Source organism: Heptranchias perlo, chromosome 9 (genome assembly GCF_035084215.1).
Source record: "Heptranchias perlo isolate sHepPer1 chromosome 9, sHepPer1.hap1, whole genome shotgun sequence".
NCBI classification, from domain to species: Eukaryota; Metazoa; Chordata; class Chondrichthyes; order Hexanchiformes; family Hexanchidae; genus Heptranchias; species Heptranchias perlo.
In genome coordinates, this window is record NC_090333.1 from 70503988 (window position 1) to 70527122 (window position 23135).

The following is a 23135-nucleotide window of genomic DNA, read 5'->3' on the forward strand; positions in this document are numbered from 1 at the left end:
CTCTTGTAAAATTCTCACACAATGTACTGGCAAAGTGAAATGTGTAAACAACATGTAAACTTATTGATGGCCTGTTGATGCCATATTTGGTCAAATGCTGCCTTGATGTTAAGGGCAGTCACTCGCACTTCACCTCTGGAATTCAGCCCTTGTGTCTGTAAAAGAAGGTTTGCCTGGGAAGTAATAAGGCTGCTGTCAGCTGTGTGTGTGGTTTTTTTAAAACACACAAGGCAAAGGTGTCTATTTTTCCTTTAATCTGCTCATCAATTTTGCCTTTGGTTATGGACTAAATAGCTGTTTGTGCTCTAGGCTGCAATAGGCTGGGATATTGTGCTGGATTCGTGTGTTAGACTGGAGCTGATTTTAAACCCCATGAACGGGTGGGTTGGGGGCGGGTGGGAGCCGAAAATAGTTTTTTTTTTGGGTCGCAACCCCAAAATTTTCGGACTTTGCATTCCCAGTGGGAAGCCTGTACTTTTACGCGCGGAAGTTAAACCCGGAAATAAAGCCGGGTTGCGGTCGCGACCCAAAAAACTATTTTCAACTCCCACCCGCCCCCAACCCACCTGTTCTTGGGGTTTAAAATCACCCCCAATGCCACACCGTTCTTAAAAAAAAAAAGAGATCTTTCTGCCAGCTCTTGTGAACAGCAAGGGTTATATTCAAAGTGTATGTATGAATTCCAATGCCACATTGATGATTATAGTGGGGTGAATGTGGCACTAAATGTCAAACACCATGAGAATGAATCCTTGTAAAACCAGTACTTCTGAAAACTCCGATTTGAGACTTTTTTTTTACTTTTGTAGTTATGATTTAGTGCTGTTTTGATCGTTGAAGTCCCTGTAAATCAACACCCATTTACACTAAATATCACCCCTTTAATTTTCCTTCCCTAGGGCAGAGCACTACTACATTGGGCATGTGACCGAGGGCATAAAGATCTGGTCGGCATGTTGCTTCAACAAAAAGCTGAAATCAACGGTCAGGTGAGTTGACATGCCATTGTCAAATGATCTTTATTATAGATTATTTATTATAGTTGTGGTTGCAGTTTCTACAACAGATGCAGCTGTTATTTTTTCACGTGCACATCACGTTTTTAAAAAAAAATCTTTTACTTTCTGTATTATATCTTGCATTTACATCACAAGAACACTAGCAGAAGGACGGACCATGAAGCCTCTTTGCTGTACAGACCTGCAATATTGTTCTGCAACTCCAAAGTAGTTAAATAAAATAAAATGGCAAATGCACTGCAGGTTCATCGACATTTAAAAGACAGTGTAACATTTTGCTTGTAATACCTTGTTAACATTTGTCACTATCCTTTTAGCTCTTTGTTTAACAAAATATCGCTTTTAAAAATAATTTTGCATGGTTTGTTCTAACTTGAACTCTAAATGGATGTATAAAAGTAGAACGTTTGGTACCAGTAACCATGAATTATTGGATTTGCTTCCCTTCTAGGGTAAATACCCCTAATTACTCCACACTTGGGAAATGAGCCTATTAATGCACCCCTGTGGGTGCAATACCTTCATTGTTGATATTTCCATTCTCCCTAGAGATAATGATTCACATGACTGAAAATGTAAAAAAAATGCTGTACAAGTGATGGGGAAAATACTCACCCTGCACTTCTGATTTCTGGAATCAACTTGAATCCCAGTTGAACGATGCCCATAATATCAAGGAGCTGCTGCACCAGCGGGTGGTACATTTCCATTCTTAGTAACGCATGAGAATGCACCATATGTCGTGTGCTCATGTGATACTTGTGGGTAACAGCTGTTTCATACTCGTGAAACAACAACTTTTAAAAAAGTTATTTGTTCCTAGTTTGTGAGCAATGCTGGCAAGGTCACATTTATTGCCCATCCCTCATTTCCCTGAGAATCATAATTGTTTATACGAGAACACTTCAGAGGACATTAAGAGGCAACCACGTAGAATCACGTGTAGGCCACACCAGATGGTGGTGCGGTAGTCAAGTTCCCTCCTCTGAAAGACATGAATTAGCCATTTGTGTTTTTAGAACAGTTTTATATTGAATTGAATTTAATTACACAATTTGCCTTTTGTGAGATTTCAGTTCGTGACATGTGGATTGCTAATCCAGTACCGTAATCGCCACACTTAATGTAACCATCACACTAATGTTACCACCATGCTTAACATGTATATTCTTTTGGAGCTGATGGTGAGTTCAGATATTTCTTCATTTATATGAAACACAATCGCAACTGACCTGCACAATCGTAACTGACCTGCACAATCGTAACTGACCTGCACAATCGTAACTGACCTGCACAATCGTAACTGACCTGCACAATCGTAACTGACCTGCACAATCGTAACTGACCTGCACAATCGTAACTGACCCACTCTAAAATAACTTCATTAATTTGCAGTTTGTGACTACTTTATTCAGTGCCTCTACCTTCCCAGTGGGTGGGGAACATTACAAGATAGGTTTGGATGAAGAAGGCATCTTCAGCTCATTTGATTTCAACCACAGCAATGTGGTTGATTCTTAATCGCCCTCTGAAATAGCCCAGCAAGCCACACAGTTGTAAAATCTCGCTACAAAAAGTCATAGTAAGAATAAAACCGGATGGACCACCTGGCATCGGACCACTAGGCACCGGACACGACAACGGCAAACCAAGCCCAGTCGACCCTGCAAGGTCCTCCTTACTAACATCCGGGGACTTGTGCCAAAATTGGGAGCGCTGTCCCACAGACTAGTCAAGCAACAGCCAGACATAGCCATACTCTCAGATTCATACCTTTCAGCCAACGTCCCAGACTCTTCCATCACCATCCCTGGGTATGTCCTGTCCCACCGGCAGGACAGACCCACCAGAGGTGGCGGTACAGTGATATATAGTCAGGAGGGAGTGGCCCTGGGAGTCCTCAACATTGACTCTGGACCCCATGAAATCTCATGGCATCAGGTCAAACATGGGCAAGGAAACCTCCTGCTAATTACGACCTACCGTCCTTCCCTCAGCTGATGAATCAGTCATCCCCCATGTTGAGCACCACTTGGAGGAAGCACTGAGGGTAGCAAGGGCACAAAACGTACTCTGGGTGGGGGACTTCAATGTCCATCACCAAGAGTGCATCGGTAGCACCACTACTGACCGAGCTGGCCGAGTCCTGAAGGACATAGCTGCCAGACTGGGCCTGCGGCAGGTGGTGAGCGAACCAACATGAGGGAAAAACTTACTTGACCTCGTCCTCACCAATCTACCTGTCGCAAATGCATCTGTCCATGACAGTATTGGTAGGAGTGACCACCGCACAGTCCTCGTGGAGATGAGGTCCCGTCTTCGCACTGAGGACACCATCCAACGTGTTGTGTGGCACTACCACCGTGCTAAATGGGATAGATTCAGAACAGATCCAGCAGCTCAAAACTGGGCATCCATGAGGCGCTGTGGGCCATCAGCAGCAGCAGCAGCAGAATTGTATTCCAGCACAATCTGTAACCTCATGGCCCGGCATATTCCTCACTCTACCATTACCAACAAGCCAGGGGATCAACCCTGGTTCAATGAGGAGTGTAGAAGAGCATGCCAGGAGCAGCACCAGGCGTACCTAAAAATGAGGTGCCAACCTGGTGAAGCTACAACTCAGGACCACATGCGTGCTAAACAGCGGAAGCAACATGCTAAGCGATTCCACAACCAACGGATTCCACAACCAACGGATCAGATCATAGCTCTGCAGTCCTGCCACATCCAGTCGTGAATGGTGGTGGACAATTAAACAACTAACGGGAGGAGGAGGCTCTGCAAACATCCCCATCCTCAATGATGGCGGAGTCCAGCACGTGAGTGCAAAAGACAAGGCTGAAGCGTTTGCAACCATCTTCATCCAGAAGTGCCGAGTGGATGATCCATCTCAGCCTCCTCCCGATATCCCCACCATCACAGAAGTCAAGTCTTCAGCCAATTCGATTTACTCCACGTGATATCAAGAAACAGCTGAGTGCACTGGATACAGCAAAGGCTATGGGCCCCGACAACATCCCATCTGTAGTGCTGAAGACTTGCGCTCCAGAACTAGCTGCGCCTCCAGCCAAGCTGTTCCTGTACAGCTACAACACTGGCATCGACCCGACAATGTGGAAAATTGCCCAGGTATGTCCTGTCCACAAAAAGCTGGACAAATCCAATCCGGCCAATTACCGCCCCATCAGTCTACTGTCAATCATCAGCAAAGTGATGGAAGGTGTCGTCGACAGTGCTATCAAGCGACACTTACTCACCAATATCCTGCTCACCGATGCTCAGTTTGGGTTCTGCCAGGACCACTCGGCTCCAGACCTCATTACAGCCTTGGTCCAAACATGGACAAAAGGGCTGAATTCCAGAGGTGAGGTGAGAGTGACTGCCCTTGACATCAAGGCAGCATTTGACAGAGTGTGGCACCAAGGAGCCCTAGTAAAATTGAAGTCAATGGGAATCAGGGGGAAAACTCTCCAGTGGCTGAAGTCATACCTAGCACAAAGGAAGATGATAGTGGTTGTTGGAGGCCAATCATCTCGGCCCCAGGACATTGCTGCAGGAGTTCCTCAGGGCAGTGTCCTTGGCCCAACCATCTTCAGCTGCTTCATCAGTGACCTTCCCTCCATCATAAGGTCAGAAATGGGGATGTTCGCTGATGATTGCATAGTGTTCAGTTCCATTCGCAACCCCTCAAATAACGAAGCAGTCCGAGCCCGCATGCAGCAAGACCTGGACAACATCCAGGCTTGGGCTCATAAGTGGCAAGTAACATTGGTGCCAGACAAGTGCCAGGCAATGACCATCTCCAACAAGAGAGAGTCTAACCACCTCCCCTTGACATTCAATGGCATTACCATCGCCGAATCCCCCACCATCAACATCCTGGGGGTCACCATTGACCTGAAACTTAAATGGACCAGCCATATAAATACTGTGGCTGCAAGAGCAGGTCAGAGGCTGGGTATTCTGCAGCGAGTGACTCACCTCCTGACTCCCCAAAGCCTTTCCATCATCTACAAGGCACAAGTCAGGAGTGTGATGGAATACTCTCCACTTGCTTGGATGAGTGCAGCTCCAACAACACTCAATAAGCTCAACACCATCCAAGATAAAGCAGCCCGCTTGATTGGCACCCCATCCAATATCCTAAACATTCACTCCCTTCACCACCGGCCCACTGTGGCTGTAGTGTGTACCATCCACAGGATGCACTGCAGCAACTCGCCAAGGCTTCTTCGACAGCACCTCCCAAACCCGCGACCTCTACCACCTAGAAGGACAAGAGCAGCAGGCACATGGGAACACCACCTGCACGTTCCCCTCCAAGTCACACACCATCCCGACTTGGAAATATATTGCCGTTCCTTCATCGTCGCTGGGTCAAAATCCTGGAACTCCCTTCCTAACAGCACTGTGGGAGAACCGTCACCACACGGACTGCAGCGGTTCAAGAAGGCGGCTCACCACCACCTTCTCGAGGGCAATTAGGTATGGGCAATAAATGCCGGCCTCGCCAGCGACGCCCATATCCCATGAACGAATTTTTAAAAAAATACTGGCTTCTCAATACAGCATCTAGCTGTGTCTTAAATGGGTCCAGTATCCTGATGCCTGTCTTTAAACTTGCCCTTCATTACCTGAGCCTCTTGTCCTCTTGTCTTGCTGTCCTGGTACATCTGAAAGTATTGTTGCTTTCTTTATCTTATAACGTATTTTCTATATCCCTATAAGGTCACCTCTGAGATGACTCTTTGAGACTGGTGAGCCCTGGCTTATCAAGTCTTCCCTCAGCTTATCCTCCTATCTCTGTACAGGGCAGCCATGTTTTCAGGCCACCTCTAACGAGAAAGTCTACGTTGGAGGCTGAGGAGGCGATGCTGGTGAAGTCTGCTTACTTTGATGCTGCGCCTCACCTCCTTTTGCAGATGTCCCACTATATTCACATTAGGAGTTCACTACCAATGGCAGTGGACCTGTTCGTGCCAAATTGCTTATATAAATGGTATATTAAACTAATCTTACTCATACGTCACTTACTGGAAGCTTTTTGTTACTGAGGAAAGTTTAAAACACGATAATTTGGGAGGGGCTGGTGAACAGGGAGAGTTTTCACTTGTGTGAAATACCCTTCTATTTTGCTGCACTTGAGGGTTAGAGGTTTCTTTCACACATATGCAGGATCACCTCTGAGGTTCAGTTTTCCTGTTTGGGAGTTTTTTGTAAATTGACTTTTTATTTTGTGTGGACAAGATGAAACCCTGTTAAATTCTCTCCGTGCTCTGCAGACCCAGCGATCTGGATGGAGTCAGGTCACATTCCAGTGTAGGCCACAGGTGTGAAGGGAGTATTAACCACAATTATCACAGCAACCAATTACCCTGATAATGTTGTTTATTTGGACAATGTCACTTCACTCCTTTTTTGTTGGCATTTTAAACCCTCTTCACAAATTGTAGTTTACTGGAAATCCTGGGCAGTGTGGAACATTCCAGACATTGCAAATGAGGACTATGGTTCTTTTCTTTTCCTTTGTTTTCAATCATCTTCCAATTTACAAAGTGTTGATTTAAATGTAATTTTTTTGTGCAAGAAACCCAATTTATTTTTAGCCCCTTGAGACTTGAGATTTTTTTGTGCTGCTCCTTTTTGAGGCACAGAAAACTCCGTAGTAGGGGAGGTAAATTCACGTGATCTTGACCTGACTGAGTGTAACATTAGGTTTTTTTTAAAAATTGCTTTCTTTCTAATGTAGATCTTGCAGACCAAAAATAAAACATTTTTCTTCCTGTGGCAATGGCCTGTCTTGTTTTGGTACCAACTCCAACATGGCGACCAGGGCTGAGTGGAAACACACTTTTCATAGCTGTGAAATTACCTGCATATAAAGAAATGCTGGTTAGTGCTGGAGATGGGATGAAGGACGTTAAAACGGCAGGTTTTAATCTTTGGGATAAATGGGAATAATGCTGTCTCCCTGTTTGGGGGAAATTTGAGCTGAATTATAAATGTTGCCGATAATTACTAGGACCCTAGTTCTCATGGTGCTGGGTGCAAGATGACTTCTGGTACACTGAGCAGCCCAAGCGTATCAATTGCATCATGGACTGGGTTGAGCATAAATGCAACAAGAGCTTGCTGATTATCTGACTTACATGCACCCTTGTAGCATGTTGCAGTGGTAAATGCAAAATAATTCCAACTGTTGGATAAATGTGGCTTGCGGCACATGTTAAGTAAGGCTACCGACATGTATGTTCAGAGCTCAAGGGGAGCTGGATGGATGGAGATGGCCTATTCCTAAAAGCTTCAAATCTCTGCTGTTGGTCCCAGCACTTCAGGATACACTGAAAAACAAGAAAATGAAAATCCAAACTTGATCAGGTCCGTGGGGATGATGAACCACTCGCTAATAGACTTCCCAGCACAACCGCAACTATGTTTGTTTAATTTGTTTTTTTGTTTCTTGGGGCTCTAAGGACTTCGCTGTGAACTACTCAATCAGGTGAATAGTACCACAGTGATTTTCACTGTGCCATGGGAGGCGCAGATACTGAACAAAACATTACACGAAGGGTCTTGGTCAGAATTTGCATTGGTCTAGGGGCCAGGTTGTAGGATGTGTAGACTTGGAAATTGTTGCCAGGTACAATGCATGTTGCTTTCTTTGGCTGTACAAACACCCAGCCTTTTTTCCTCCAGTTACTTTTAGTTTGAAGTCCACAGTTGGGCCAGTACCAGCATTGTTTCATTAATTGAGAAATCCAGGTGAGGGGCCAAGCCCCATAGCGCAGGTCACCGCAAAAGTTGTCAAGAGTAGGAGGAATAATGAGATAAATTGAGATGTGTTGGTTAGATGAAGCCACGATTGGGTTTTAGAAGGCTGTAGATTGTAGGAGACAGGGAAGACAGGAGTTGCACAATTTTGAGGTCCTTCGATGAATTACAATATGAGATGATGCATGATTCCGTGACACTGGGAATGCAGGTCGGAGAAATAATGTGTAGGATGTCCTATTTGGAGCTTGAAAGGATTAAGGGAGGAAAGTTCAAAAGGAACTGAACATTCACCAATCAGTCCAACTTCCATTGCATGTGATAACTGGGGGTGCTTACAACATCCCTAACGTCAACGATAGTTAATATGAATCCAGCGTGAAGTCTAACTCCCCAATAGAAAACATATAAAAGAAATAACGATAATGTAACTTGCTACAGTTTGTGGTATGGTGAGGGTATACCTGTCCTCATACCTCAGAACTAGAAATTTGCAGAGAGTGCTAAATGAATTTGAACAATTGAAAAACAGTTCAAGGTGGTGCTGAATCCATGTCAAAAAACTATTTGATAATTACTATTAGATTTTTTAAAATTCATTTTATCTGCCAAAATTCCCTGGAAAATTGTATTTTCCTCTTATAGTTGTCATATAAATTATGACGCCTGCACTTAGATAAAATGAGCATCTTTTTAAGTGCTGTGTGTTGTAACTTTTCAAAAACACGATTTCTATCAGAATATCTACAGTAAGATTTTCTGCAAGTTTCTAATTCTTAAGAGAGTGCCAAAATTTCCTGTAATACACTATGGTAATATATATTATTTTTAAGAAATATTCCTTTCACAGTGACAGGTCATTGAGATTTAAATCCAATGTATTTTGCTTGCATTATCAGCCTATGTAATCCATCAGTATAGTGGGTGATTAGGTGTGGAACAAGGTGTGTTCTGCTGAAAGATAGATTTTGGGAAGGGTTAAACACAGCAAAAAAAGTGTAATTTGTTAAATTATCTGTGTAATTTGCAGTGGTATTGTCTGATGTTCTTTATCTGCTACAGGTGTACATAAGACAAAAAGTTCAGATGTGAATACAGCAGCTATTCAGAGGCATGAAACAAGACACCAATAGTACATTGGCCTTTTTATACCTCAGTGCATTCCCTTTTAGAAAATGGCCTGAGGCCTACAACTTTACCTTAATCCAGAGATTTAGGGTGGGCTGGCTGCATGCAACACTAGACCAATTTATATTACAATTAGATCCAAATGAATTGTCTTATTTTCCAGCTTGTTCTTTGAAACTGCTGGTGGTTTCTTTGTTCAAGGTCTTGTGCCATTTGCAGTACTAGGCTTTTCATTTATTTTCAAAAAATGTTTCTAAGAGTACCATAAATAACCCTTTTAAAAATAATACTAGTAATAATGATTACCTTCACCATCCTTTTTTGATTTCTGCCCCCTTTGAAATATATATTTCTTTTTAAACAGTTAATGCGGATGACATCATCAGAAGAAGTGGCATGAAGTAGTTGCTGGACATACTAATGTGAAGGAACCTGTTACTACTCCTATTAGCAGTATGACCATTTGACCTAGGGCTGCCTCGTAATTTAACAGTATGTTTGTTAATTCAGCTATCGGCCACTGTCATGTTCAATAACTTGCCCTTAATGATATCACCAGAACTTGCCTTTTAAACTGTTTGAGGATAAAGGCAAAAACACTAATGGCTGTTAAAGTTAATCAATGCTCTTTAACTGTTTTAAAAGGGTTCTGATGATATTCCCTCTTGAAGATCCCTAGGTTTGTGGCACAACTTGCATAATTTGGAAAACAACAAAGGACACTCAGCAATCAATCAGATTTGCGCTGAAACCTCAATTTGGCAATTATCATAGTTTCCTGGTCCCAGGAAGATCTCCGATGGTGTTGTCATTGCAGTGACCAGATTTGGTTCTGGGTTTTTACTGTACTGTGTGATATTGGGATAGCGTTATGTTACTGAATTAAAGGTGAGACGATGTAATGGAATTTGCGCCAAGTGCAATCTGACACTGATGCACCAACTGTACAAGAGATGTATTCCAAGTGTATGGCTGCTGTTACCTATCTGTGATGGTAAATAATTGAATACTGCCTATCCATTAGCTACACACTTTTCCTATTCTTTGATGTTGGTTTTAGTGTTATGGTGGACATAAAACTATCCTAGTTTGCAGCATCTATGTATAAAAGTTGAAAGTGACCAAACAAGTCCCCACAAGTCTCAGACATGTAAACAGGAGGGCTGGACCCTCTCCTGAATGTATGATTAATGCTTTATATAGGGCAATGATAGGTGGAATGCCTTGTATTTTTATTAGCTCAAGGTCTCCTATTCTAATATAAAACAATCTGGAAGGTTCAATATTGCGATTAGTAAATAAGTCATTTAGAAATAGTGCTTTATCATGCATTTGTAGGTATTATGATTACCTATTGAATGGCTCCTTTCATAATTTGACTGAAGTACATTAGTACAGATATTATAGCTGTACAGATATTATTGCAATATCTTGCCAATGCACCAAGATGATGTCTTTCCTTCTTAAGCATTGTACCTGGAATTGTGCAGGCTATAAATAACTGAGTAGGGAATGCAGACCATATGCCATAGTGCTCAGCAATAGAAAACTGACCAGGAAACTTAATTGCTTTTTACCAAAGAGAGAAGAATGCTTTTTGCATTTATGCAAGATGTATAAAGCATTGTAGCAAATAATACATAAACTTGGGTAGAGTACTTGTCTTTTTTAAAACTTCCACACATATTGCTGATTTTTATTAGGGATTTTATTCAGATTGTGCCACAATCACTCGGCATCAAGGCACCCTAACAATACTGAAGTCAGTGATGGTCAAGGGGAAAACCCTCCAGTGGCTAGAGTCATACCTGACACAAAGGAAGATGGCCGAGGTTGTTGGCGGCCAACTATCACAGCCCCAGGACGTCACTGTCAGTATTCCTCATGGTAGTGTCCTCGGTCCTACCATCTTTAGCTGCTTCGTTAGTAAACTTCCCTCTGTTATAAGGTCAGGAGTGGGGCTGTTTACTGACGATTGCAGTGTTCAACTCCATTCATGATTCTTCTGGTAATGAAGCAGCCCATCACAGTCTACAGCAGGACCAGGACAACATGCAAGCTTAGGTTGATAAGTGGCAACTAAACCAAGGTAATACCAAGAAAGACCTAGCCACGTCCCCCTGACCTTCAATGGCCCCACCATCGCCGAGTCCCCCACCATCAACACCCTGGGGTTCACGATGACCAGAAGCTTAACTAGACCAGTCATATCAACACTGACTACCAGAGCAGAGCAGATGTTAGTTACTTTGTGTTGAGTGTGTCACCTCCTGATCCCCCAAAGCCTCTCCACCATCTACAAGGCTCAAGTCAGGAATGTGATGGAATACTCAACACTCGTCTGGATGGGTGTAGCCATAACAACGCTTAAGATCAATAGCATCCAGGACAAAGTCGTTTGCTTGGTCACTGCCGCTGCTACTAGACTTGGTATCCACCCCCTCAACTACTGGCGGACTGTGGCTGCAGTCTATTATTTACAGGACGCACTGCAGCAACTCACTAAGCTTGCTTCAACATCACTGTTCAACCCTGCAGTCTACCACTAAGAAGAACAAGAGCAGCGGTGTCGTGGGAATATTGACTTTTTAAAAATTTGTTCATGGGATGTGGGCATCGCTGGCGAGGCCGGCATTTATTGCCCATCCCTAATTGCCCTTGAGAAGGTGGTGGTGAGCTGCCTTCTTGAACCGCCGCAGTCCGTGTGGTGAAGATTCTCCCACAATGCTGTTAGGTAGGGAGTTCCAGGATTTTGACCCAGCGCTGATGAAGGAACGGCAGTATATTTCCAAGTCGGGATAGTGTGTGACTTGGAGGGGAATGTGCAGGTGGTGTTGTTCCCATGTGCCTGCTGCTCTTGTCCTTCTAGGTGGTAGAGGTTGCGGGTTTGGGAGGTTCTGTCGAAGAAGACTCCAAATCTCTCACCTTTTTGACTTGGATATAAACTGTTGGTCTTTCATTGTCGCTGGGTGAACATCCTGGAATTCTCTACCTAACACCATCAAAGCACCAACGCCACCAGGACTTCAGTAATTCAAGAAGGCGGCCCAGCAGCCACTTTTCAGGGCAACCAGGGATGAGCAACAAAAGCAGCTTTGCCAGTGTCGCCCATATCCTGAGAAATAAAAAATTTAAAAATCATAAACTTGGGTACAGTACTTTGCTTTTATAAAAACTTCCATATATATTGCTGATTTTTATTAAGAATTTATTTAAAGATACAGATTAAACAATTGCACAAAGCACGCACAGCTTCTCTCTTTCCCCTCATTCTCATTCACAGGATTTATAATGTAGTAAGTATTGAAAGAGGAACTTTAGTGAACCTTTAATATTGTATTGCTGCTGGAGCCAGCTCCAGTTGCAGAATCTAACACCAAGTCTGATATATTCTGCTCCTGCTAAGCCTGAATCTCAGTTAGGTGTATATAACAGTGCCCAATGAGGAGGTGCCACTATGCATTTAACATCTTTAGCAGATTAGTTTGCTTTTTCTTACAAATTCCGTCGATAGTCTTAGCCAAAAACAAATGAAAACTCCTTGCATGTATGCTCAGCAAGTTCTCACATTGAGGGGCTCTGCACTTTCCCTTTTGATAACAAGGATATGAAGCAAATATTTTAACCACAAGGCATTCTACCTTCAGTATAGCACAGTTCTCTGGAACTGAACTATTTACATGTTAAGTCAAGGTGTTGCTCTTCTGTGACTGTCTTGTAATTTAGTTTAGACTGTAATGTTAACTGAGGCAAGAGCCAATATCCTTAATATCCAAAGGTGGTGTTTGAAACATGTGCTGAGTATGTACCACCAGGCCACTGTATTTTGAATTTTTCCCCCCTGCATATATAAAATATGTTAGTGTTCTAATGGATATGTCAATTCTTGTTTAATATTATGAACACTGTCTACTCCCATGAGTGATTTTATGCAGCTTAAAATTTATTAGAAATTGATATTGGCAGAAAAAAAATCAAGTTTTCCAATTAAATACCTGAATGTATAATTTCTCAAGATACTTCCTGTGTTTGTTGCCACCAAAGCTTTATTTATTATTAAAATAACATGATCCATGAGCTGCTCTTTCCATGACTCCTGTGTTTGCTAATTATAATTGCTACAGTCAGAGAGAGCAGGGGAGTTGGTGAGGCAGTCTATTGGATTGAAATTCATAACTTAATTGAGGTCAGAGTCCAGAGCTCAGAGAACAAAAGTCTTAGCTGGGACAAGGCAGATCAATAGTAATAAATATCTGGCTGGGCTACAAGCAGTTTATTGTGAGGGATTAGCACAGTCTGTGGAGATTGAGAAACAGAAGGATTGGGAACTAACTGAGCTGCCAGACATTCATTAGCATGATTGGTGGGATCCTTGCTCCCTTTTAGCTGCTCTGCTGGGAGATGCACTAACAGCAAAATAGGAATGACTGGGACTCCACTAGGAAGGCCATTCATCTTGTTTCTTTCATTGTGTTTTTCCATTGGTGTATACTGTATTTGTGTGAAAGAGACAACTTCCTTGTTTTCTCCCAACCCACTCCCACTGTTCCGCACACCAAAAATGTCCTCACCACTAATGATGATAATATCCGTTTGGATGTCCTGCTGAGTTCAGATCAAAGCCAAACTCTGGGAAATGTCAAATGTCCACTAATGGAAGGCTAAGGAACAAGTGTTCTGCTCAGAGCAGCTGCCGTCAGCCTATCCCTGCAAACTTGCGTGTATATCCTTTTTTTACTAACCTTTTCCCTTGCTCACTGCTTCCGTATTATTTCCATTGTAAGGGTCAATGGACTGCTTTGTGTCTTACGTTGCCAGTGCTGTTCTGTGGCTTGGTAGACCAAAGTTGCCCGAGTGCACTAGTATGGATTCAGTGTTAGCTGAGGGCTGACAAAGTGCTTCATGTGTCAGTGATTGGGTTTGAGTGTAGACCACTGAGGAGATTTGTTCTCATGATCACTAGTGTTCCAATCGCTCCATTCATTTCTAATTAATAATACAGTAAATCCTTATAACAGTCGCAGTTCTAAGCACAGTGCTGTAATGCCTCCTGTATTTATCTGAGTGTCACAATGCCTGGGACACATGAGTGTTAGTGTGTGGTGAAGGTTGGCAGGTGAAGAGTTGGTCTTGCCCATGACCTGTGTATATGTAGTAGAACCATTTCACACACAGTACGGAGCTCAGATAAGAGAGTCTATCTGTTTTGACAAAGACACCGTGCTTGAAATGCTGGTATTTATCCCTCTATAACCTGCCACATACATAATGTAGTTTTACTGCAATTGATTTGTTGGATTCATACCTATTTGTAGCAAATGGGCTTTTTATTAAGCCACAAATAACCTGAGGAGAAAATGAAATTAGGAGAGTAGGAATATGGCCAGTGAGTTCTCAGTGTTCCAGTGGCTCATCTACCTCACTCAGTTGCAATTGTTTTAATTGTGAAGGTTAGAGTACAAAATAAGAAAGCATCAATTGTACCAAGATGCTCGACAGTAGCTGAGTGAGGGCACAGTATTTATAACTATTTAATTCTGTTTCTTACAGACTACACGTTTAGTCTACAGAATTTACTAACTAAATCTACTGAGGTACCTCAACATAATAAGGTGAGCTTTAGTAGATGTTAGATGGAGGTGCAGCACATGCCCCATGCTGAACAGAGCTATTTGCAAGGCATTGGTGCTTTACTACGATGTCTGGTTTGTAATGTTGTCTTGTCACTCCTATAAGCAGACCTTGCTTCTCCTATGATCAGGAGCACACCTTTTACTGCTCAATATCTATTTAATAGTATGATCCAGGGATTGTACTGACACTTTCTCCTTTCTTTATGGAATGTAGACTGTAAAGCACTCTATTGAGGCGACACACCGCTTCAAAGAAAGAAAATGGTATATTTTACATAAATTATATGAATGAACACAATACAGTTTTCAAAGTGAGAACAGTCAATTTCTTTGTTTATGAAAAATAATAAAGATGCCACCTCACTATCTTGCTATGCATAGGCCCACTTTTCTAGCTATTTCAAAGCTAAGTGGGCTAGACTTTCTGTTGCTGCCTGCTAGGGCATTGCTCGGCCACATTGTTTGAGAGAGAGCGAGCCAGCCTCTTAAGCCTGAGAGGTAAGGGTTTGGTCCACCAAACCGGCAATTCAAGTTACCACCTTGATTGAAACACTTCCCCTTGGATGTGAGAGCATGCTGCTCTCAATGTCTAAATCAGCCAAGTCCCTGGCTGTGCGAATGGAATGAAACAACACCTGGTCTCTTGGGTGTTGCAAGAGCACCATTTATCGTAATGCCTTGAAATTCTTCATATTTTACACAATGATCCCCCTCTTTGATCACTAATTTACACTCAAAATGACTGATTGCCACCTTGGTTCTCAGCTGCTAGTTTCTATGAAAGTAGGACAAGTTTCCTTCTCAGTGTGGGCAAGGCTATCATTTTTTCATTGAGAATTCAAAGTGCAGGACACAACTAGGTTGAAAATGGTTTAAAAACGGAGGCTAAATCAGCAAGTAGTGATTATGTGTCACCAAGTTTGAGTTTTAAAAGGTTTAAGATTGTAGAATTGATGTACACTCTTTTGAAGTCCTAAGAAAGATGTGAAAGTAGGAGAGAGTGTGATGAGTCTTGATTTCTGTGCAGTGATGATGTAGGGAGGATAGTGTGAAGGATGGTGCATTTAGAGCTTAGAAGGAACAAGAGAAGAGAGTTTAGGGGAGTCTAACTATAGTCGAACTAGAAAGGTTGCAAGGGTGAGGTTAGAGACTAGAGGTCAGAGAGGGTTGCCCATCAAAGGAGAAACTTTATTTGGGATCTGGGTGTCCTCATACATGAAACACAAAAAGTCAACATATAGGTGCAGCAGGTAATCCGGAAGGCAAACTGAATATTGGCCTTTATTTCTAGGGGGATGGAGTAGAAAAGCAGGGAAGTCATGCTACAACTGTACAGGGTGCTGGTGAGACCACACCTGGAGTACTGTGTACAGTTCTGGTGCCCTTATTTAAGGAAGGACATACTTGCATTGGAGGCAGTTCAGAGAAGGTTCACTAGGTTGATTCCGGGTATGGAAGGGTTGTCTTATGAGGAAAGATTGAACAGGTTGGGTCTATACTCATTGGAGTTTAGAAGAATGAGAGGAGATCTTATTGAAACATACAAGATTCTGAGGGGACTCAATAGGGTAGATGCTGAGAGGATGTTACTCCTCATGGGGGAATCTAAAACTAGGGGGCACCGTCTCAGAATAAGGGGTCACCCGTTTAAGACGGAAATGAGGAGGAATTTCTTCTCCCAGAGGGTCGTGAATCTTTGGAATTCTTCACCCCAAAAAGCTGTGGAGGCTGAGTCATTGAATACATTCAAGGCTGAGTTAGACAAATTTTAGATCAGCAAGGGAGTCAAAGGATATGGGGAAAGGGCAGGAAAGTGGAGTTGAGGTAAAAAATCAGATCAGCCATGATCTCACTAAATGCGGAGCAGGCTCGAGGGGCCGAATGGCCTGCTTCTATCTCTCATGGTCTTATGGTCGTTTTTTATTAATCATTCTTCAGGATGTGAATGTCGCTGGCAAGACCGGCATTTATTGCCCATCCCTATTTGCCCTTGAGAAGTTGGTGGTGAGCTTTCTTCTTGAACCGCTGCAGTACATATGATAAAGATACTCCCACAATGCTGTTAGGTAGGAAGTTCCAGGATTTTGACAAACGATGGTGAAGGAATGACGATATATGTTCAAGTCAGGATGGTGTTTGACTTGGGGAACTTGGTTTTGATGGTGTTACACCTGTTGCCCTTGTCTTTCTAGGTGGTGGAGGTCACGGGGTTTGGGAGGTGCTGCTGAAGAAACCTTGGCGAGTTGCTTATTCTATCTTGTATCTTGTCCAAGGATGGGGGAGAGAGATTTAGAAATACCTCCCCAAATATGGGAGCAATATCAAAGCCTTGGATAGGCTTGATATTTTTACGAGAATTAAGAGTTGTTGAAGAAACAAAATGGCACGAATGCTTCTTGAAGTCAGCTTTGATGATTGAGGAAATTGGGACGTTCCATTTGAGGTTAGAGGAGTTTGTTGGGTCAAGAATAAAGATTAATGAAGGCTAAGTGTATAGTTCTCAAAAATAAGAGACAGAACTGTTGGTTAGAATTGAGAGAGAAATGAGGAAACCTTAGTGATGTAATGTTCTTCCAATCTAAAAGAGGAGGTGGCCCTGAAAATATTTGCATCTGACAAAAAGCAGAAAGGATAAAAGTTTAGGTCTCAAATTCAATCATTCCAGGCAAGGTACACAGATTATGATGGAATGTTGCAAACAGGACTAGCAATCAGTTGCATTTTAAGAGCATTTAATTAGAAGGTGAAACCCAATGCAACTCATTGGCAAGGTCTTATTTGCAATATTTCATTTTAACTGGAATGCTCTACCATTAATTTGATGCATTGGACAGGACTGGGAAAAGAAGAGCTTGCATTCATGCCCTCAGGATACCCCAAAACAGTTTACAGCCAATGAATTAAATTTTGAAGTGAAGTCACTGTTATTATGTTATCGAACGTGGTAGCCAATTTGTGCACAGTCACGTCCCAGCAATAGCAGTGCGTTAAATAACCAGTTAATCTGTCTTGGTGGTGGTGTTAAGGGGTAATTGTTGGCCAGGACATTGGAAGAATTCCCTATCTTCTCCTAAAAGAGCCTAAGGCACTATTCAAAGAAGGATTTGTATTTATATAGTGCTTTATCATTGCCCAATTAATCAAATCGTTCAAGCAATGGCCATTCAGTACCGAAAATCACCAAATTTGGAGTAAATCCAGCAATTGTATTTAATTAAGGACAACTCATCTGGATTTATAAAGGTCAAGGTGTGTCTGACAAATTTAAGAGTTCCTTGAGGGAAACAGTGAAATGTATTGTTGAAGGAAATGCAGTGGATGTTGTGAATATGGATTTTCAAAAAGACATTTGATGATAAAGACTTGAAAAAATTGGGGCTGTATGTATTAGAACAGAGGATTTTACTGGCTGATTCGATAGAGATATTTTAAAATTATAAAGGGATGGAACAGTGTAGATAGAAACAGACTTGTTTCCAGTGATTGAGGGGTCTGGAATGAGGGGATATAGCTATCAGAGTAAATGTAAGAGATTTGGCTGAGAATGGACGAGGCCTTTTTTGCACTGAGGGTTGAGTCTGGAATACCAGAGTGAGACACGACAACAACAACTTGCATTTGTATAGTGCCTTTAACGTAGCAAAATGTCCCAAGGCGCTTCATGGGAGCGATTTTCAAACAAAATTTAAGACCAAGCCACAAAAGGAGAAATTACGACAGGTGACCAAAAGCTTGGCCAAAGAGGTAGGTTTTAAGGAGCGTCTTAAAGGAGGAGAGAGAGGTAGAGGCGAAGGGAATTCCAGAGCTTAGGGTCTAGGCAGCTGAAGGCACAGCCGCCAATAGTAGAGCGTTTAAAACCGGGGATGCGCATGAGGCAAGAATTGGAGGAGTGCAGAGACCTTGGAGGGGTGTAGGGCTGGAGGAGGTTACAGAGATAGGGAGGGGTGAGGCCACGGAGGGATTTGAGAACATGGATGAGAATATTAAAATCGAGGCGTTCCCGGACCGGGAGCGAATATAGGTCAGCGAGCACAGGGGTGATGGGTGAACGTCACTTGGTGCGAGTTAGGATGCGGGCAGCAGAGCTTTGGATTAGCTCAAGTTTATGGAAGATGGGAGGCCAGCCAGGAGAACATTGGAATAGTCAAGTCTAGAGGTAACAATGGCATAGATGAGGGTTTTAGCAACAGATTAGACCTTGTCAACATTTAGGAATATGTTGGACAAGTTATTGAGGAAAGAGAAATAAAGGGATTTGGGTTCTGGGTAGGCACATAGGATTAGAACTACTGTTCACATGGAGGATAAACACCAACACAGTAGTTTGGGTCAAATGGCCTGTTTTCTCTGTTGGAATTTCCATGTAATTCAGTGTAACATGTTTTGTTGTGGGTGGGGGTGTGTAGAGGGAGCAGGTGGTAGGGGACTATTTGGATTTCAGCATCAGGCATGAATGCAGTCCTATATTGGGTTGAGCGATTGATCTCTGCATACCACCTTGCTGTCAATTTAACCAGGATAACTACAAAATTTGCTGCTTGCTTTCTGCTGTAGAAACGCAACACTGTTGAACATTAGATGGTGTAAACTGGTGCAGCAGCACGAAATAAATGAATATTGCTTTGGAAATCAGAATCCAGCTCTGATCATGTAGGTGTGCATACTTTTGGGGGTGAGATCCATGATAAATAATGGATGTTTCATTGATCCTGCCACAACACTTAGACATATGTATGGATCAATAACCAACTTTACGGAACATATTAAGCCTGGATATAGAATTATGAAAGCAAACAAAGAGCAATTCTGTTTGCTACATATATATTTTATATTACAAGTATATTAAGGGGTATGAGTTTTTAATCTATATTTTACTTTGCTGTTTTATGAAACATTGAATTGCTTTGAAAAGTTTAAAATTTGGAGTTTTGTCACCTCCTAGAGGTTTGGAGGAGCTGTACATTTCCATTTCATTCATCCTCCTTACCAAATTTTGTTGAATGTTACTTGCAGAATCCCTGGTAATTATTCTTGCGCGACCTGATTAGAATAGAAACTATAAGATTATTCACGCACTGCACATGAATTTTTGTTTGAAGAGCAAGTCTAGCCATCAAATAAATCTCTTTTCAAATATCACATCATTTAATGATCAACTGTAGCATCTTTTTTTCCTACCTATTTCTGTGTTTTTTAAATTTAAGATGTGGGTACTGATGACACTGTTAAGATCACTGGAGAAAGTGTTGAGTCTGACAGTGTGAGGGAGAGAAACTAACTGGCGTAGTTGACATAACAGTCACAGAACTGCCCTGGGTTAAATGAATGTATATTTGTTTTAATTCAGCTTGCTCACAGTGTTGGGCTCATTAACTGCTCCAAACTAGTTCCCCAGTGATATCAATAGCACGCACCATTTAAACAAAAATATTTAATAAATCAACAAATAGAAAAAAACAGATGCCGTTATCAGTCATAACTCCTTATACAACTATTCGACTTTTAAAACTGGTACTGATGGTGAAGCTGTTTAAAACTGTACCGTTCTAGATAAATTACGTTCAACAAAATACTGGTTTTTTTTTGTTTTATTTCCCCCTAAAGGTATCATTTGGATTGCCAGCCTCCAGGCCTGTAATTTCATTGCTGAGTAGAGATTGGCAACAAATTTGAATATTTGAGAGTACTCCATGCCAAAAAGGATTCCTGTCCCATAGTCAGTTTAACATTTGATGGAGCCTTAGAGACAGCATGACAGCCTTTTGCAGAAAGAACTTTGATCCATCGCGCTGTATTACCTGAAACTTCCTCTTGTACTGTGCTTTTATAGCAGCCAGGATTGTCATAGTATGAGAAATTGTCATTTATCTTGAATTCCCTGTTGGGGATTGGCCATAGTATGGGTCACAGTTATGTGACCTTTTTAAAAAGGAGTTATCTCTTTCCCGTGACCTACAATTTGTAAACTGTAGTTTGGAATTGCCATAAATCATTCTACCTTTTCAAATGTTATTTGATTTTACATTCTCATACAACCAAGGAGGGTAATGATACAGACTGAGGAATAAGTGGCAGCATACAGATTATGGACATTACTCTGTTAATGTAAAAATAGAACAACCCCAAATACAGCAATATAATTACAGTGACCACACTGATTGTCTTGCCTCTCTCTCCAAAAGCAGATGGAGAAATTTGATTGTGTCCAGGAAGCAGACATTATAACTTCCCTCGATCAAACCCATTTGAGTTTCAAGTCGAATGATAAAACTTCATTGAAGTCCCATATTTAGTGCAGGGAAAATGATCCATGCAGCAGACTGAAGACCATTTATGAGAAACCGCTTTAGTCACCGTGCAAACTTGTTGTTACACTCTGAAGGAAACTTGTCTTAGTTTTATAGTTTTAGTAGGAATAACAGGAGCCAGGGTGAATTTGTCTCAGTAAAGATTGAGCTCTCTTCAGTGATGTTCACCTGGGCAGCGATCCTACCCAGGTTTACTAACTAATGGATTATTTAAACTGGGGGAGAACATAATTCCTAAATACCACTTCAGGTCCACTTGAATGGGAGACAACTTAACCATCTCCACCTGACCAGTATATTTAATGCCATCAGCTCAGACTTCCCCAAATAGTGGTGGGAAGAACCCCAGCAGATCCTAAAAACCTGTTGCAAATTTATCAGGTCGTGCAAGAATAGAATTAAGTCATTAACATCTGATGCTAATTTGTGTTCATGTTAGCCTATCATATGTTACAGAAATAGCCAGTTGGCCCTTCAAACTTGCACTGGCGTTTCTCTCCACATGAGCCACCTAGTCTAATCCCACTCTCCTGCTAGCTTCCCATGCTCTTTAATAATCATCTTATTCAAGAAACAATCTAACTCCCTCTCTGAAGAATTTATGGGCACTGCTTCAATGGTTTGTGACAGTGTAATATACAATCTAATCACCCATTTTATGAAGAATTTGTTAAACCTCCCCATTAATTGTGCTGTGATTATCTTAAATGTAAGCTGTCTTGTTACTGACCAACGTGCATCAGCATAGCTCAGTTGGTAGCACTCTTGCTGCTGAATCAGAAGGTGGTGGGTTCAAGACAAAATTTAGGTGACACTACATTGTCAGAGGCCCAATCTGCCTGTTTAGGTGGACATTAAAGATCCTTTGGCACTATTTTGGAATAGAGTAGGAAGTTTTCCTGATGTCCTGGCCATCAAGCCTCCTTCAGCAATCACCACCAAAAATGTTACTGCTGTTTGTTGGCTCTTGAGTGCAAATTGGCTGCTGTATTTGCCTGCACAACAACAATTATCACACTTGGGAAAAAATAATGAATTCTATGTGAAGCACTTTGGGACACTACTGAGAGCCATGGTGAGGAGCTATATAAATGCAAATCTTTCTTGCATGTGAGCTGCTAATAATCCTCCTCATACTCTGGTCAGCATGTATTCCTTCAGCAATTCTAAGACAAACTGCCAATAGGGCAGAGAGCATCACTGCTTATACTGTCATGCAGATGGGCGAAGAAATAACTTGGATTTTAATGTATATTAGGTAATGCATACTTCAACAGGAAATAGTAAAAGTTGTACATGATTAAAGGGTGCTCATCAGTAAAGGTATAGAAGACAAACTATTTGGGTTTATTTGTTGATCACTGACTAAAAGATTGCAATCCATGTGAAGTTGTCAGCAAAGGTAATCAAACACTAGGATGCATCCTGAGGGCCTTTTGCTTATAAGTTGAAAGAAATGATTCTAACCTTGTGTACATCATTAGGAAGGCCAAATTTGGAGCATTTTGGATGATTTTTGGGGGAAAGACTTGCAGTACTTGTTTGTATTGGAGAAAAAAGAATGTGGGGCACATGATTTAGATTTAAACTGCTAAGACTCATCATGCAATTAGACTGTTTGATTCAGACTGTGAGTACTTGAAGACACAGATTTAAAATTTAATGAGCTTCGAGGAAGACTGGAGATTAAAAGAAACTTTTTTTTCCCCCTACAGAGTAGTAGATATGTGGAACAGATTCCCAGCAGAAGCTGTGTCATTTAATTCCTTCAGAGAGGAGCTGGATGAATATGTGGGTGGGGACAAGAGTGCAAGTTATAGGGAGAGGTGTAGACTGAGATTATAGAGTATGCCATGTGATGTTTCCTGGGGGAAAAAAAATATTATCTGCAGTAGGGTTGAATCATGACATTATAAGGTATTTATGCGAAACTTTTTTTTGGATTCAGTTAACTGAGCGGAGGATGAGAGGGTGAGAGGCCATTTTCTAAAGCTCCTGGCAACACCTCTGAGCCCCTGGTCTTCAGTGTATCAACCACATCGGCTACCATCTAAGGTGTGAGGTACTCGTGATGTTGCTCTACGTGGTCCAGGTCTGGCCCATTCCCCACAACTCCACCCTCATAGTCACCCGAACTGTCTTCTACTTTGTCTGGAGGTCCAAGGTAGAACGCGTCCGCAGAGTCACCATGTACAAGCCCCCAGACAAAGTGGGGGAAGAGCGTCCCCAATGCCACTCTGATCCTAATGGCCACCTTTGTGTGTGGCTGCCTC

At 42.0% G+C, this 23135-nt stretch overlaps 1 protein-coding gene across 1 annotated transcript in view; it reads left to right on the forward strand.

The window, feature by feature from the left end:
* LOC137325530 (acyl-CoA-binding domain-containing protein 6-like) overlaps positions 1-23135 on the forward strand; it is a 178780-nt gene that overhangs the window by 71986 nt on the left and 83659 nt on the right. Inside the window, exon 6 of the mRNA XM_067990734.1 lies at positions 900-989. Coding sequence (XP_067846835.1) covers positions 900-989 — 90 coding nt within the window. The remainder of the gene's footprint in view (positions 1-899; positions 990-23135) is intronic.